At 44.0% G+C, this 17,792-nt stretch overlaps 1 protein-coding gene across 2 annotated transcripts in view; it reads right to left on the bottom strand.

Annotated features, from left to right (window-relative positions):
- LOC134927268 (ATP-dependent translocase ABCB1-like) overlaps positions 1–17,792 on the bottom strand; it is a 406,228-nt gene that overhangs the window by 266,667 nt on the left and 121,769 nt on the right. For both annotated transcript variants that reach the window (XM_063921481.1, XM_063921480.1), the window contains exons 4-5: positions 10,996–11,140; positions 9,050–9,098 (exon numbers count right to left, since the gene is read on the bottom strand). In XM_063921481.1, the coding sequence (XP_063777551.1) occupies positions 9,050–9,098; positions 10,996–11,140 (194 nt within the window). The remainder of the gene's footprint in view (positions 1–9,049; positions 9,099–10,995; positions 11,141–17,792) is intronic.

The raw sequence follows: 17,792 nt of genomic DNA, 5'->3' as shown, positions 1-17,792 counted from the left end.
TTAAACTGATATGCAGCATGCCAATATACTGTGTGAGACTGTGGCTGTATCTGCATATGAAATGCTACATACAGAATATAGGCATGCCGCATATCATTTTAATCAGCAGAAGCTGATGATGCCCCTATGCATATCAAATGCCCTAGGCAATTGCCTAGTTTGCCTATGCCTATGGCCGGCTCTGGGGGTCCCCCAGGGAGAGGCCCACCCCATCATGTGGCAGGCTTCTCAGATTTGTAAGCGGGCTGACGGGCGGCCCAGGCTCATTTAGGCTTGGGCTTACCGGGCTTGGAAGTGCGAGACTGTTTCGAGTACGCCTGACCCTTGACTTTACCTGGAGACCTGTAGGAACGAAAGGAAGTACTTTTAGCCTTTGACGTTGAAGGAGCAGTACTAGGTAGACATGCAGTCTTAGCAGAGGCCAGGTCAGCAACAATTTTGTTGAGATCTTCCCCAAACAAAATGTTTCCCTTAAACGGGAGAACCTCCAGAGTTTTCTTTTAGAGTCCATGTCCACAGACCAGGACCATAGCAAGAGAATCCGATGGGCCAGGATGGACGTAGTAGCCACTTTGGCCGCCAGGACACCACCATCGGAGGCCGCCTCCTGAATGTATTGAGAAGCTGTAACAATATAGGAGAGGCATTGTTTTGCATTGTCAGGAAAGTTGGACGGTAGTTCCCCTCCACCTCCTGAACCCAAGCCGTAATGGCTTTGGCAACCCATGAGGCCGCAATAGTGGGTCTATGCACTACTCCTGCCAGACTATAAATAGACTTCAAGCAGCCCTCAACACGCTTATCCGTCGCTGCGACATGTGAGTCCACTGGAGTCGGTGTTTCACAATTTTTAGTCAGCCCTGCAGAGAGAGGACAGCGAGCAAGCATCTTCTTATGATGTGTAAACTTTTTCCCTGGATTTTCACAGGATTCCTGACGTATGTCCACTAGGTGGTCAGAATGAGGTAAAACCAGTTTGGTCATCTTCTTAGAAGCATTCTGAGGATCGGTATCGTCAATGATCTGAAGAATCAGCCTGATGGTCTCCAGGAGATCAGGCACATTCACTTGAGAAACCAATTCCCCATCAGAAACATCTGCGTCAGTGTCTGCGGGTTCAGTATATGTGCCGTCTTCGTCCAAAGATGTATCCGGTGCAGGAGTGCTTTTCCAAGAAATGATTCGATAAACTATGGGTTCTCAGTCCTTTTATTACATTGTAAATATGTTCTGCGAATCTGATTTTTGCTTTGCTTTTTGTCTGTCCCACATATTGGTACCCGCAAGGACAGGTTGCTACATAAATTACACCCTCTTTTCACATGTCAGATGGTCGTTGATTCTGTAGCTTTTATTTCGGTAGTATATGATTTGAATGTAGTTGTTGTTTTGGTAGATTTGTCTTTATCATTTTTGCATGATTTACAGTGGAGACATCTAAAATATTCTTTTGTATTCATCAAACATGGTTGTTTGTCATTCTTCATAAAACTGGAGACTAGCGACTGTTTTATATTTATCGTGATTTGTCTATCTTCAATTATTAACTTGATCAGATCCGTAGAACATTTATCTAAGATTTTGTTCCATTTTTCATATAAGTTAGTTTGTGTAGGAAGAAATGTTGCTAAATGTTCTACAGATCTCATCAAATTAATAATTGAAGATGAATAAATCACGATGAATAAAATTAATGAGAGCATCCAGATATATGAAAAGAGGTCTGAACCCCTATCAAACATGGAGGACTTCAAAAATTTTATGAAGATGAACAATGACAAAATAGGAAAACTGGAGGAGGATATAACATTACAAAAACAAAGAAAATTTAAAAGAGATGTAGAAGAACAAGAAAACTACAAACAATACCTCAATAAAAAAAGAACAACACAGAATTTTCTATCAAGTTTCAAGTATGAACAAAAGTGGAGAAGACCCCAGGAAAATCAAGAACAATCATTCCAGAATCAAAGATGGAAAGGGTCACAGAGAAATCAAGAACCACAACAATTCAACTCAATAAGAAATCAACAAAATAAAAGGGGATGGAAGGAACCAATGATTAAGGTAAATCCATCAACTCCAAGAAATAGGAACTATCAACTGTACAACAAAAATCATTTTTCATACACCAATACATACCTAACCATGCAGAACTCATTCAAACTAGGACAACAACAGGCAATACAAAAAGAAGACAATCAATACAAATCAATATTACAGACTATACAAAACAAAAAATTGGAAAAAATACGCCAATCAAGAAAACTTTCAACAAAAAGGAATCACTGTGAGGAGAATGAGGAAGAATCAGAGGACGACGAAGATTTTTTAGACATGAGCCATGGTGTCAGGAAGCCGCCCGATGTGATCACACCAAAAAACAAGAAACTGAGGGGAGGAAGAAATATAGGAGAAGAGGAAAAAGAGGCAGAAGCAGGAGCAAGAAGAAAGACATACTAACACAGAAACCCACAGTATACAATCTAAGTGGAAAAACTTTAACCAATCCTCAGATGAAAGTACTCCAAAAAGGTCTAAAGTTCGCACCTCAATCCAAAATCAACAAATTTGATCTTTATATTGATGCTCAGAAATTCATACGCAAGATATGTATAAAAAAATACATTTTGCAAAACAAGACACATATACTACCACCAAGATTTCAGAGGATCAGTTTCTGCATTCAACTTTAAGACCAATATCTACATTCAATCCGTACTGCAAAGGATCCCATATTGACACATTCAAAAAGTTATTAGAAGAAGAAAGACAAAATTCCAGATTGGCAAAAAATAAAACAGAATTTATCGAAAGCAGAAATAGAAGCATTAAAAGAACTAAAAGAAGACACCTCCATCATCATTAAACCAGCTGATAAAGGCGGTGGAGTCGTTATCATAGGACAAGAGATGTATGAAAAAGAGACAGAAAGACTGCTTTTAGATAGAAAAACTTATGAAATCCTCAAACAAGATCCCACAATGCAATTTCTACAAGAGTTCGAACTACATCTGGAGGAAGGACTAGAAATAGGAATTCTTAACAAAAAAGAATATGACTTCATTTTACAAAAACATCCGAAAATACCCACATTCTACTGTCTACCAAAAATTCATAAAGATCCTTATAACCCTCCTGGTCGGCCAATCGTATCTGGAATTAATTCAATTACATCCAATTTGTCCAAATACACAGATTTCTTTCTTCAGACACTGGTTACCGAACAGAGAAGTCATCTCCAAGATACCACAAGCATTTTGCAAAAACTTGAACTTATACAATGGGACGAAAGCTATATACTCTGCACCACCGATGTGAAGTCTTTATATACATGCATATCACATGAGATAGGATGTACCCATACAAGATTTTTTCTGTCAAAGAACACAAAACTACCTAATCAACAAGTCAACTTCATCATGGCAAACATAGAATTTGTACTAACACATAATTATTTTTGGAATGAGGACAAATTCCATTTACAAAAATGTGGCAGGGTACACCACTGACACCCAGTTATGCAAACCTGTTTCTCGCCAAATGGGAAGATGATAACATCTGGTCAAATAATAAATACAATCGACTTTCTCAAATGCTGATACCGCTATATAGACAACATCTTCTTTATATGGAGCGGAACAGAAGCAAAAAATTGAAAGAGTTCAAGAACTACATCAACAGTAATACAATCAACTTAGAATTCGACACTACATCAAGTAAACAACAGGTCATCTTTCTAGATTTGGAAATATACACATATAACAATACAATACAGACAAAAACACATATCAAAACAGTAAACGGAAACAACATGCTTCCAACTACAAGCAATCATCATAACAAATGGATCTCTAATATTCCAAGAGGACAATTCCAAAGACTCAGAAGAAATTGCACAGATTTGGAAATCTTCAAAATACAAAGCCAAGAAATGAAGACAAAATTTATGGAAAAGGGATATCAAAGTGACAAATTGGAGTTGGAAATGGCCAGAGTGGAACAAGTGGAAAGGAAAGATCTACTAAAATACAAAGACAAAAACAAAAATCAAGCATTCAACATACCGTTCATCACACATGTCACAAGCAATACCAATATGATTGAAAATATAAGAACACACTGCCATATCCTATTACTAGATGAAACCTTGCGACCAATACTTCCAGAAAAACCACAGGTGATGTAAAGGAAGGCGAAAAATATAAAACAGTTACTAGTCTCCAGTTTTATGAAGAATGACAAACAACCATGTTTGATGAATACAAAAGGATATTTTAGATGTCTCCACTGTAAATCATGCAAAAATGATAAAGACAAATCTACCAAAACAACAACTACATTGAAATCATATACTACCGTAAAAAGCTACAGAATCAACGACCATCTGACATTTGAAACAGAGAGTGTAATTTATGTAGCAACCTGTCCTTGCGGATACCAATGCGTGGGACAGACAAAAAGGAAAGCAAAAATCAGATTCGTAGAATATATTTACAATGTAATAAAAGGACTGAGAACCCATAGTTTATTAAATCATTTCTTGGAAAATCACAATAAAGATAACTTTTTTACACATTCAAAAAGTAAAAACGAATTGGAGAGGAGGAGATATAGTCTCAGAGTTGAAGAAAAATGAAAGCAAATGGTTATTTGAATTAAAAACATTACAACCAAGAGGACACAATAATGATATTGAATTAAACGTCTTTTTATAATATACCGTACATTTATACAATCAAATTTCAATAACATTGTGGCACCTGTATTTTATTTTTATTTTTACTTGATTTCTTAGTGTCTTTGAATACTTTTAAAACAAAGAAAGAAATTTTCTTTTCTTGTTTTTATTCTTTTGGATCCATGAGGTTCCCGCAATTTTTACGTCACTTCTGGACCGGAACTTCCGTTTTTACTAGTTATGGACAATAAAGTTTTTTGTATAAATATACTGACTTTTAAATAAGATTCTACCTTGAAAAAGTGCTAGATATAGCACGAAACGCGTTGGTGGATAGCGGTAACACAGAGGACCACACACTGCCGTTCGAGAGACTCGATGCTGACGAGTTATGTCACCCGCCTGGACTGCCTGCATCGGATCTCCCCCGCTGGACACGGCGGCGAGGAGACACGTCTTTAACCACAATTTCCTATCCTCGACAGGGAAGGTAAAGGCAACCAGAACCTTTCTTGGGATCTGGAATTTTTTCTCCGGGTTTTCCCAGGATTTTTCAAATATAGCGTTTAATTCTTTAGACACAGGGAAGGTTAGCAAGGCTTTCTTATTGTCTGTGAAGTAAGCCTCCTCAACCTGCTCAGGTGTTGTGTCAGCAATATTTAACACATCTCTAATGGCCTCAATCATCAACTGCACCCCTTTTGCAAGGGATGCCGCCCCCAGCAGCACATCCCCATCACCGTCAGCCGTGTCAGAGTCAGTATCTGTGTCATCCTGCATAATCTGGGCAAGAGCACGTTTCTGAGGGTGTACGCTAGGGGATTTTGAAGGAATAGGAACAGAACCTGACCAAACCACCTTAGACTTTAAAACATGAGTTTCAGTCTCAGTCTTAGCTATCCTAGTAGAGATATGAGAAATCATACTCTTAATAGAGGCTAACCACTCAGGCTCATTAACAGGGATTTGAGACAAGACATTACAATCCTGTGTACATGGAATTGGATCCTCCTGAGAGGAATTATCCTCCGCAGCATATGACACAGAGTCCCTAGACATGGCTATGTGAGACTGCAAAACACACACACACACACACACACACACACACACACACACACACACACACACACACACACACACACAGGGAAATGATAGACACAGTTTCCCCCCAAGTATGCCACAGAGAGCCACAGAGATTGGAGCCAACCCACACACAGCGCTTTCCTAGATAGAGTAAATACAACTACCTAGCACCTACTGTGTACCTTAATAGACTACACAGAATGTACTTCGCTCCACCCCCCTTCTACAACCCCCTGGTACCGCACAGGATAGCTGGAGTTGCTTGGAGGGACAGCTCTCCCTGTCAGCGTCTCTACACAGGATCTGCAGGCAGGAAAATGGCGCTGAACGCTGCTGGGTCCGCTCTGAGGAGAAGCTTCGCCCCCTAAATATGGCACTGCGTCTCGCTCCACACAGCATTACAATGGCCTGAGGATTACTGCTGGCAGCACAACCGGAGGTCCCTGACAGACTTTTGACCAGTGTAGGGTACGGCGCTGGCTCAGGGAGCCCTCACAGTGCCACACTAACTACAGCTGAGCCTCCGGAGTGCGTCAGTACTGCGCTCCCACCCATGTTGCCGCCATCTTTACACCGGCTCCCCGCTTGCTAGGGGGGGGGGGGGGGTGACTCACTCACCACTGGTTATCTTCTGGCTCTGTAAGGGGGTGGCGGCATGCTGCGGGGGTGAGCGATCACCTGTGGCGGCGAACAATCTTTCCCCTCAGGAGCTCAATGTCCTGTCAGCCTCCCTGTGCCTACCTAACTCTTTAAAAAAAAACTAAAGAAGCTCTAGGAGCTCCCCTAGCTGTGACCGGCTCCTCTGGGCACATTTTGCACCTCTGGTAGGAGGGGCATAGAGGGAGGAGCCAGCCCACACTGTTAAACTCTTAAAGTGCCAATGGCTCCTAGTGGACCCGTCTATACCCCATGGTACTAATGTGGACCCCAGCATCCTCTAGGATGTAAGAGGAATCTTCTCAGAACAACCGCTACACTTATTCACACTACAAAAAAAAAAAAAAAAACTTTGAAGATTCTGATGCCATGTGACAAATGGCTGTATCGTCAGATGAGCCCAAGACAGAAGTTTCTGGACTGAATTCCAAGCTTTACATGTAGCGAAAACCATACACAGCACACCACCCAAAAACACACCATGCCTACTGTGAAGCAGAGTGGAGGCAACATCAGTGGTGCAAGTAGAAAAAATGTCTTATAGGTACTGTGTGCGCACACCCAAAAAATGGGTGTGGCCAAATGCCACATGGGGTGTAGCCAATGAAAATGGGGGTGTGATACACATATGGGGGTGGGGATGGTAGATACACATATGACCCCAATAGTGCCAGATACACGTTGCCCCACAGTGCTAGATATACATTGCCCCACAGTGCCAGATACACATTGCCTCACTGTGCCAGATACACAAATACCCCCAGAGTGCCAGATATACATTGCCTCACAGTGCCAGATACACATTGCCCCACAGTGCTAAATACACATTGCCTCACTGTGCCAGCTATACAAATACCCCCAGAGTGCCAGATATAAATTTCCTCACAGTGTCAGATACACATTGCCCCACAGTGCCAGATACACATTACCCCACAGTGCCAGATACACAAATGCCCCAAAATTGTCAGATATACATTGCCCCCAGTGCTAGATACAGAAATGCCCCCACAGTGCCAGATATGCCCCCAGTGCCAGATACATATATGCCCCCAGTGCCAGATACATAAATGCCCCCAGTGCCAGATACATATATGCCCCCAGTGCCAGATACACATGTCTCCACAGTACCAGACATGCACCCAGTGCTAGATATGCCCCCAGTGCCAGATACACATGTCCCCACAGTGCCAGATATGCACCCAGTGCTAGATATGCCCCCAGTGCCAGATACACATGTTTCCGCAGTGCCAGATATGCCCCCAGTCCAGGTACATATGTCCTCATATGTAATAGTCAATACTGTGATATAGGCTTAATAGCCTATGTTGCCCCCCTATCTAGACAGGAACAACCACGAGCACACCATGGCAATTGTTAGTTGTGTCCCCTTCCACCGCTGATTGCCCTTACATGAGCCGCGGTGCTGTCCTGCTGCGTAGGAAGTCCCCTCCCATCTAGCTGTCTGTTTGTGCAAGTGGCGGCAGCAGTAGCTGATCGTGGACACTGGCGGTGGCTGGGTCTGTGGAGCGGTGGCGGGCGCAGGCCGGCGTCACTGTTCCACCCACGGTGGCTGCGCTATAGGAGCAGAGGATGATCTTTGGAGCAGTGCCGGGCGCAGGCCGGCGGCACTGTTCTCCATGTGGCGGTAGCGCTAGAGTACAGCCGCGGGAGCAGCAGGTGATCTATGGAGCGGTGCCCGGCAGCACTGATCCCACCTCCCCACCGCTACGGCGGCACTACAGTACAGCCGCAGGAGCAGCAGGTAAGCTGCAGCGGAGGGAGAGGCGGCCCAGCGGCGGTGGGTACGGCGTACCCACGGCTAAATTCTTAAGGATACATCGTACCCGCAAGTAGCCTCCCACTTGCACCGCTGGGCAACATTGTGTTGTAGGGGTGTCTCTCTTCAGCAAGGACTGGGCAATTGGTCAAGATTGATGGGACAATTTATGCTTCCAAGTACACCTAAATTCTTGTGGGAAACCTGCAGCTCCTGCTAGACAGCTGAAGATGGCCGATGTTTCACCTTGCAACTTTACGACCCTAAACATACCACCAAGAAAACAACGCTAATCTAGTTTTTCATTTTTTAGAAACTTTCAGAGCTGTTCCTTTTTTTTTAACTAGTTGAATGGAGAAATGTGTAAATAAAGCTGGAATAAATCTGATTTTTATTTTATTTTATTTTTAGGGTGTAATGTGACCAAAGGTAAGGATTTTGACAGGGTGCAAAAATACTACTAAGGTGTGTATTCATGAAGCAATGAAAAGAGTGGAGAAACAGACCAGTGGAGAAGTTGCCCATGGCAACCAATCAGCATTTCCCTTACATTTTATAGAATGTACTTGACAAATGCTTCCTTCAAAGCTGATTGGTTGTCATGTGTCCTGGTCCTTTTCTCCACTCTTTTCACTTCTTTATGAATAGACCCCCAAATGCTTACACAGCTGAACTCTAAAGTATAGTCCAGAGGAAAGCCATGTGCAATAACACTTAAATACATGAATATAAAATAGGTGTTTTCCATGTTAATGGTTCTGTCTGTGAAAACGCTATAATTCATTTTTGACATGCACTTTTTTCTTAAACACAAATGTACACACAATGACGTAAATAAGATGTCTGCTTACATGGTCATTTGTTCCTCTAGATCAAAGGATGTATTTGTTGTACGTTCCACTAAAAATAAAAAAAGATGAAAAGATAAAACAGTGTTTTAAAGAGAATTCTGAACCATTCACATTATTCTCTGACCAGCGCACTGTGGGCCTCATTCAGATTCGGTTGCAACTTCAATGGTGTTGCAACAGAAATATTATCTGTAGACTGCGCATACGCAAAGGTAACTTTGCAGTGCCATTCACAGCGAGGAAGCGGCCGTTTGGGGGAGGTAACGGGGTGTGTCTCCAAAAACGCAGGCATGTTGTGACAACTTCTGGGGCATATCTTGGCGTGCAAATACAATCTTGTATGCTTAAAACATGGCACCAGTTTCGCAGCTCCCATAGCCATTCTGCGTAGCTATGGAGGCATGCAGGTACTTGATCTTCCTCACATTTGCATCGTGTTTACTTTATGCAGTTGCTGATATTGTTGCGATGCTCCAGTGGCTATCTCTGCCACAATTGCAATGCCTTGCAGTTCCATCACTGAAAAGGATCACTGCTGCGTCGGCAATGCAACCGCATCTGAATCAGGTCCTTTATTCCAGGGGGTATATATACTAAAGTGTGGGTTTTTAGATTCTAATTGTCATTTTTCCAGCACCATCTAGAAGATAATGGCTAGAATCTGATTGGTTGCTATGTGCAACATCTCCACTTCTAAAAACCCATCTTTAGTATAAATATACCCCCCAGAGTCTGTATGTTTTCCACTGCCTGCATGCGATCCCTTCACAGTCCTATAGCATGCTATCTGGCCCATCCCTAAGATATGACATATTTGACAGCTGAATTCAGGGCTCTGACAGGGCTAAGGATTTCTGTACTCAGGCACAAGGGCAAGGAAGCGATCTCACAGAAAATATAATGAACATGCTATGGTTTGCTATGTTTATAGCATCCAGTGGACTAGACAATATTTGCATTATTAAAGGGTCATTAAACCATACCTCCCAACATGACCCTTTCCAGGAGGGACAAAATGCTCTGCTCCTGGATGTCCCGCTTAATGCATGATTGCCGTCACTGTGTGGAAATAGTTAATTAACAAACAAAAAAAAACAGCGTTTCACCGCAGCTGACGGCCATCATAACTTACAAGGGAAGTCCAGGAGCAGAGCATTCTGTCCCTTCTGGAGAGGGTCATGTTGGGAGGTATGATTAAACATGTAGTAAAATCAGTAGTTTTCTGCAGGCCTGCTGAGACAGCCGGAGGGCCCGGTCCAGTCTGGGTGTAATGGGCATGTCCATGTATGAAAAATACTATGCTTCCTTTGTCCCCCTCAGCAGCTGGCCCAGGAAACTGACAGATAATTAGTACCTGTCCCTCTCCCCACCCCCCTGTGGGTCTACTTGTACAACTAGGACACTTCATGGTCATGGCAACATAACCGTCCCTCGCTCAGAAAATCAATTTGTGCCCATCTTTGTGGATCCACCTGTAAAACTCACATGAAGGGATGAGTTAAATGGCACACCAAAGTCCAGCATTCCAGCTGGTGCAAAATACCCGCCAGTACAAGAATATGATGATGCCTGCCCTGCTGCAGCCTCCAGGTGGTGGCAAACCCAGGTCCAAATCCCTCTTGATAAACAGAAATAAATTCACATATTACAAACATGTGTGCCCAGCATCATATCCGAACTTAAGAAAGACTGCCCATAATCCTATGGTATTAATTCTCTATCACGCAAATATTCACCTTCCAGGGTATTTTCTTGGCCTATGGGAAAATCAGAACATCCGTGGGAAGCTCCTGCGGCCGCAGAAATGCCTCACTGACAGTGCCCTGTTTGTAATAAGTCCAGTGCCTGGGTACTGTGAGGCAGCAACTCCCACTGCAGCACCACCACTATGCACATGTCTGGCTGTTCATACCTGCACAATACAGACCTCATGGTGATAAACTTACGTGTGTCATTTTTCTCAGAGTCAACAAAGCTGTCCGTCATTTCGCCAAACACCAGCATCATGAGCGGGAGGCACGCCCCGTGCGCTATTGCTGCCACTGTCCCAATCAGCATAAGCAGTATGTCCACGCCTCCAGCGTAGCGGAACTGGAACAAAAATATATTATCATCAGGGTCATGTGGTACAAAAAAAAATCCTCTCTTTGACCACCACTGCAGCATATGCGCAGTGCGGCCTAAGATCCATACACACGGTGAGAGACTGAGCTTGCGATACTAATTTTGGCTAAGTGACAATTTTGACTATGTTTTACACGAGACAGTCAAATTTGACTTGCCTGCACAGCCTATCTAGGCTTGCGATGCCGACTGCGCGGGACCTTACGATCTGCACTAACTTTTCTTACGATTTTGACTATATAGTCAAAACCGTAAGAAAAAATCTCACGTACATACCATTAGACGCATGAGTAGCCTGTCAATAGTCATTTAACTGCGTAAAAATTACGTTTGCGTCCATCTATGGATTCGGCCTGAAAAGCGTAGACTTAAACTTTACATTTTATTTAGCAAAATTATTATTTTAAATAAAAAAAATAATTCAAAAAGTCTTAGCGACTAAATTTTTTTAATTATTATTTTGATTATCATGGATCATTTTGGATGGCTTTCTTTTTGAGTTTTATATAGTACATATAATTTATTATAATTTCTTTCATATATTATATGTTATTTATTTATTATATTGTATATACTGTAAATATGTTGTAAGGTTTAATAAATGGAAACATTACCAGAAAAGTAACAGAATTATCTATACTATGCTATATGCCTTTTCAGGGCCATAAATATGTAATCATGGCAGTGCACGTCACTAATGTACTCATCGCACAGCCACTAATGTACAAGGCACAACAACTAATGTACAATGTGCAGGAAACTGATGTACAGTACAAAGTGCAGGCCACTGATGTACAAAGCGCAGGTCATTCATGTACAGTACAAAGCGCAGGCCACTAATGTACAGTACAAAGCGCAGGCCACTAATGTACAGTACAAAGCGCATGCCACTAATGTACAAAGCGCAGGCCACTAATGTACAAAGCGCAGGCCACTAATGTACAAAGCATAGGACACTGATGTACAGTACAGAGCGCATGGCCATTGATGTACAAAACGCAGGCCACTAATGATGACAATGTGCATACCACAATGAGAGTCTGATTCATAGTCACACACAATGAGCTACGTGAAAACGGAAACCTGCTACAGGAGGTTATGAGACGGGAGCTGGTGGTGGGCAATCTCTGACATAATACTGAAATGAGAGAGAGGAAGGGAGAGAGGGAGACGCAGGATTGCCATTTATGGTTTTAAACCATCAGTCTAGTCAACTGCCCACTTACCTAGTGAAGTGGGCAACCCCAGTGGCCGATGTCGCGAATAATGCTGAATAGCGTCATCGTAGTCACACAACCTGCTGTACAATGCAGGTAATCTCACCGGATTGTCTCTTATGCCTTGCCCTCCAATGATATGTCACATCACACTACACTGCCCCCTCACTGTGCCAACCTGGCTGCTCTCTCCGAGGAGGCAGACAGAAATTCTGCAACCATGGTTTAACCTCGCACGTTTGCATACCGCAGCAATGCATGTATAGACCCTGGCTAGAAAAGGCCATCTGGACTCATTGTACAACAATGTACAACATTGGTGGCCTTCTGTCGATGGTAAAACCATTGCTATCGGGCCATTAGTGGTTGGAAAACATTGGTGGCCAATGGCCAGCTCTAGGGAAAGGAGTGTGAAGAAAGAGGAAGTGAGAAAGAGACAACCTAAGATGAGAAAGTGATGGCTCATGGGATAGTGAAAAAGTGAAAATCTAAGACAGAGAGAGAGACGGTTCCACAGGAGAGAGGAGTGGCACAGGGGAGAGAGAAAGACACGCAGCGAAGAGGAAAAAGAGGTTGCAAAGGAGACATGATCGCCGAAAGTGGCCATGGGCAAGGGTGCTGGGGGCATGGTGAAATACGGGCAATAATGACCATGCACCCCAAACAAATCTGAAAAAATAGTGGTGCCGCACACTGCACCCCCCAACCCCACCGCATCCATCCAACAAGCCCAGGCCTGTGTAATTACTACCCGCTCCATCTCTCTCGCCACTTCTGCCAGATGAGAGTGTGAAAGAGAGACAAATCAGGGGAGAGTGAGAGAGTAAGGCTGCCCAAAAGAAAGTGTGAAAGAGGTCTACCCCCAGGAGACAGAGAAAGAAAGTGAGCAAGAGAGAAAAAAACAAAGCACACATAAAAATAAATGCTCACAGGCAATGCTGTGCACAACAGCTAGGATGATTTATAGAGGTGCAGGTAAAAGTCAGTATATTTGGGATATAGAGACTGATTCTGAGTTGTACTCAAGGCCAATATTCCCGTAAATTGGCACATGCATCTAATCTCTAAAAAGTTGCACAGCGCATGTGTCCCACGGGGTCTACCAGGGCAGTCAAGAGCAGGGCTGGGCCCAGGTACTTTTCAAGGGGCGTGACCTAATCACAGGAGGTGTGGCCATGTACCCTTAGAAAAAATACTGGAAAATAGTATTTTAAGCACCTCCATGGCCACACTGCAGCCCAGGACATACCAGCATGTGCTGGGCTGAGGAGAAGAGCTGCAGCTTCTGCAGACAGGTTAGGGGGAGGGGGCCTGGGCCACTACTGGACTCTCACTGGGCCCCTCCTTCAGACAGGGGGCCTGGGTAATTTGTACCCTCTTCCTCCCTCTCTCGCCACCACTGGGGTCTACACAGAGTCGCGGCACTGATTGAGCCAAAAGGACTCTGGAATGGATTGGTCACATACATCATTCTGCTTCCACAACAGTCTTGCACAGCAGTTAGTGCTAAATTATTAATATCTACTTCACTATTTACTCAGTGGTGTCTCTGATACAGTAAAACAGTGAATTAACAAAGTGGGTGGCAGGATTGTCATTTGAGCAGTTTGTTTCAGTTCATGGGTATGTACAGTCACCAGTTTCCTAAATATATTTGTCCAGTGACAACATTATTGTTTTCATACACTATGCTCCAGGAGTGCTGGTCATTTGCTGTTCCATATATATATATATATATATATATATATATATATATATAGATCCTGATGGTCTGAATTCTGACAGATCCTGAAGGTAGGTACAGGGTTTAGGATTAAGCTGCGGGGATGGGGTAGGTTAGGGTGTAGAGATAGGGGTTGGTTAGGGTGAGGCTGTGGGGATGGGGAGGTTAGGGTGTAGGGATGGGGGTTGGTTAGGGTTAGGCTGTGGGGACAGGAGTTAGGGTTAGGCTGCATGGAGGGTTAGGGTTAGGCAGGGCTAGATTAAAGGACACATGGGCCTGGGACTGAAAATGTTTAAGAGCCTATACTGAGAATGGGAGGAGCCATATCTATAATGGGTGCAGTGAGTGGGGTGCACCTTGGTACATAGAGGCCAACACCGCTCACATGTTTAATAACCTTTCCGGAGTTCCAAGTCAGTGCTGCAGGGGGCGGCAAAAATCACCAGGAAAATGGCTGCCACACATGTGCAGTATTAGCCGGGTGCCATGTATCCGGAGACCTGTGTATGAGCAGCAGACTCTGGCACAATGCCAGAGTCTGCTGTGCCATGGAGAGGAGGGGCCTGCACAGAGTCTGCACATGGATCGCCTCCTCTGTTTATCTTCCCCTGGGCGGAGGTGAGACCAGTGCTGTGTGAGTGTGCTTACAGCCATGTGGCTGTGCACAGTGCTGTGTGGGTGTAACCACTGCTGTGTGGGTGTGGATATAATCATGTGGGTGTGTACACCCCTCCACTATCAGCCCTGCTGTCTCCCTAAACCCGTGGTTCCCAAACTGGGCCAAAAGTTTCTTATGGAGAAATCTAGATAGAAATATTAAGTAAAGAAAATTGTGTTTATAGGTCATCCTTAGGTTTAGTTGTGTGGTGAGGGACAGTACTTGCTTCTGTTTGTCCACATATTTTATGATTACAGCAACCAGTACTCATTTTGTCTATTACATTGAATCATACTTGCCTACCCTCCCGGAATGGCCGGGAGGCTCCCACAAATCGGGTGGCCCTCCCAGTCCCCCGGAAGGGTGGCCAAGCCTCCCATTTTAAGGAGGGGGCAGCAAGGTAGGCAAGTATGTATTGAATTGGTCCTGAACCACCAATGAGGGCATTGAGGCATCCCAGGGTTCCTAGGCACACAATTTGAGAATCACGGCCCTAAACACATCAAAATAGAAACATTGCATAATTATTATTTTTTTTACAAAACTAGAAATGCAATGAAATACTATCATCATGCTGCCAGGATAATGGGCCCATTATTATGTGGAGGCCTGGAGCTGTAGCTCCAACAGCTCCAGTACTAATCTGGTCCAGCACTTATACACCCTCCATTACCATGGCCATTATTCTACACAAAGAGATCTCAAATTTGGTGGAGGAATACAAATATTAATGTCTATTGGGGGTAATTCCAAGTTGATCGCAGCAGGAAAATTTTTAGCAGTTGGGCAAAACCATGTGCACTGCAGGGGAGGCAGATATAACATGTGCAGAGAGAGTTAGATTTGGGTGGGTTATTTTGTTTCTGTGCAGGGTAAATACTGGCTGCTTTATTTTTACACTGCAATTTAGATTGCAGATTGAACTCACCACACCCAAATCTAACTCTCTCTGCAAATGTTATATCTGCCTCTCCTGCAGTGCACATGGGGGGTAATTCCAAGTTGATCGCAGTAGGAAATTTTTTAGCAGTTTGGCAAAACCATGTGCACTGCAGGGGGGGCAGATATAACATTTGCAGAGAGAGTTAGATTTGGGTGGGTTATTTTATTTCTGTGCAGGGTAAATACTGGCTGTTTTATTTTTACACTGCAAATTAGATTGCAGATTGAACACACCCCACCCAGATCTATCTCTCTCTGCACATGTTACATCTGCCTCCCCTGCAGTGCACACGGTTTTGCCCAATTGCTAACAGAATTCCTGCTGCGATCAACTTGGAATTACCCCCATGGTTTTGACCAACTGCTAAAAAATTTCCTGCTGCGATCAACTCAGAATTACCCCCATTATCATTAAGGTCCTTTATACATGTAATCCATATGATGATGGTGTCATCTAGATATGTAAGGTAGATATGTATGGATATTTGGGATGCCTTATAAGACATAAATAATCAATAACCAATTTGTGAATAATGTAGGGGGTATGAGAGGAGGCCCCACGCTCTTCCTGTGTTGTCACAAAGACAAATAATTCTTGAACCTATTATAAATACTCCTAATGCATCTCCTGCATTGGGCATCCTTTGTCAGGGCCATAACTACCTATGGGCGAGTGGTGCCTGGCACACAGCGCAAAAGCACTGTGGGCGCAAGACCGCTGGCAGAAACCGGGCAGCTGCGACTACCGCCGCTGATGTATGCCTGTCCCCTTCTCCTGCAATTGCCACGGCCACCAGTGCTATAGCTGCCGCCCCCCTCCTGGCTCCCCATATTCGCATATCCGGCCGCAGCTAATCCTACACTCATTGGCCGCCTAAAGCCCCGCCCACTTCCTCGTGACACTATCCCCCCCCAATGTCTGTCTGCTGCATGCAGATTATTACATTTACAGCAGCGGGCAGTGAGAGAGTGCTTCCCATGCATTCTTTTCACCGCTCCCCGTGCCACCCATCTTGCACTGCAGTATGTGGAGAGGGACTCCTAGGGGACAGAACAGAAGTCAGCAGCTGAATAGATAGAAGTAAGCATTGCAATACACACTCTCATTCTCCCTTTCTTTACACACACACACACACACACACACACACACACACACACACACACACACACACACTCACTCTTTCCACACATACACACTCTTTCCACACATATACACTCACTCTTTCTCCCCTCTACCTAGCTAGCGTAATGTGTATAAGGGGCTCTTCTATGGTGTAACATGTATATGGTGATGGACGGAAGGACGCTGCTGCTCTCTGTAATGTGACTGATGGACGCTACTGTGCGGTATAATATGACTGACGGACGCTGATGTCCGGTGTAATGTGACTGACGGACGCTACTGTGCGGTGTAATGTGACTGACGGAAGTTACTGTGCGGTGTAATGTGACTGACGGGCGTTACTGTGCGGTGTAATATGACTGACGGATGCTGCTGTGCGGTGTAATATGACTGACGGACGCTACTGTGCGGTGTAATGTGACTGACGTACGTTACTGTGCGGTGTAATGTGACTGACGGAAGTTACTGTGCGGTGTAATGTGACTGACCGACGCTACTGTGTGGTGTAATGTGACTGACGGATGCTACTGTGCGGTGTAATGTGACTGATGGACGCTACTGTGCGGGTGGGGTTAAATTAGGGGATTCTGTACTGGGAAAGGACTTAGGTGTCCTCATAGATAGCAAGCTAAGCAGTAGTACCCAAAGTAGGACTGCAGCAAAGAAGGCTAATAAGATATTAGCATGCATAAAACAGGGTATTGATGCTAGGGACGAGAGTATTATACTCCCGTTATATAAATCACTAGTGAGGCCACACCTTGAATACTGTGTACAATTCTGGGCACCGTACTACAAAAAGGATATCCTGGAGCTTGAAAAGGTACAGAGGAGGGCGACCAAACTAATTAAGGGCATGAAGACGATGGAATACAAGGAAAGGCTTGAAAGACTAGGCATGTTTACATTGGAAAAGCGGAGACTAAGAGGGGATATGATCAACATCTACAAATATA

The sequence above is a fragment of the Pseudophryne corroboree genome, chromosome 5, assembly GCF_028390025.1.
Source record: "Pseudophryne corroboree isolate aPseCor3 chromosome 5, aPseCor3.hap2, whole genome shotgun sequence".
NCBI classification, from domain to species: Eukaryota; Metazoa; Chordata; class Amphibia; order Anura; family Myobatrachidae; genus Pseudophryne; species Pseudophryne corroboree.
The sequence above is the reverse complement of the archived record's forward strand: the minus strand, read 5'-3'. Positions and strand labels throughout refer to the sequence as shown.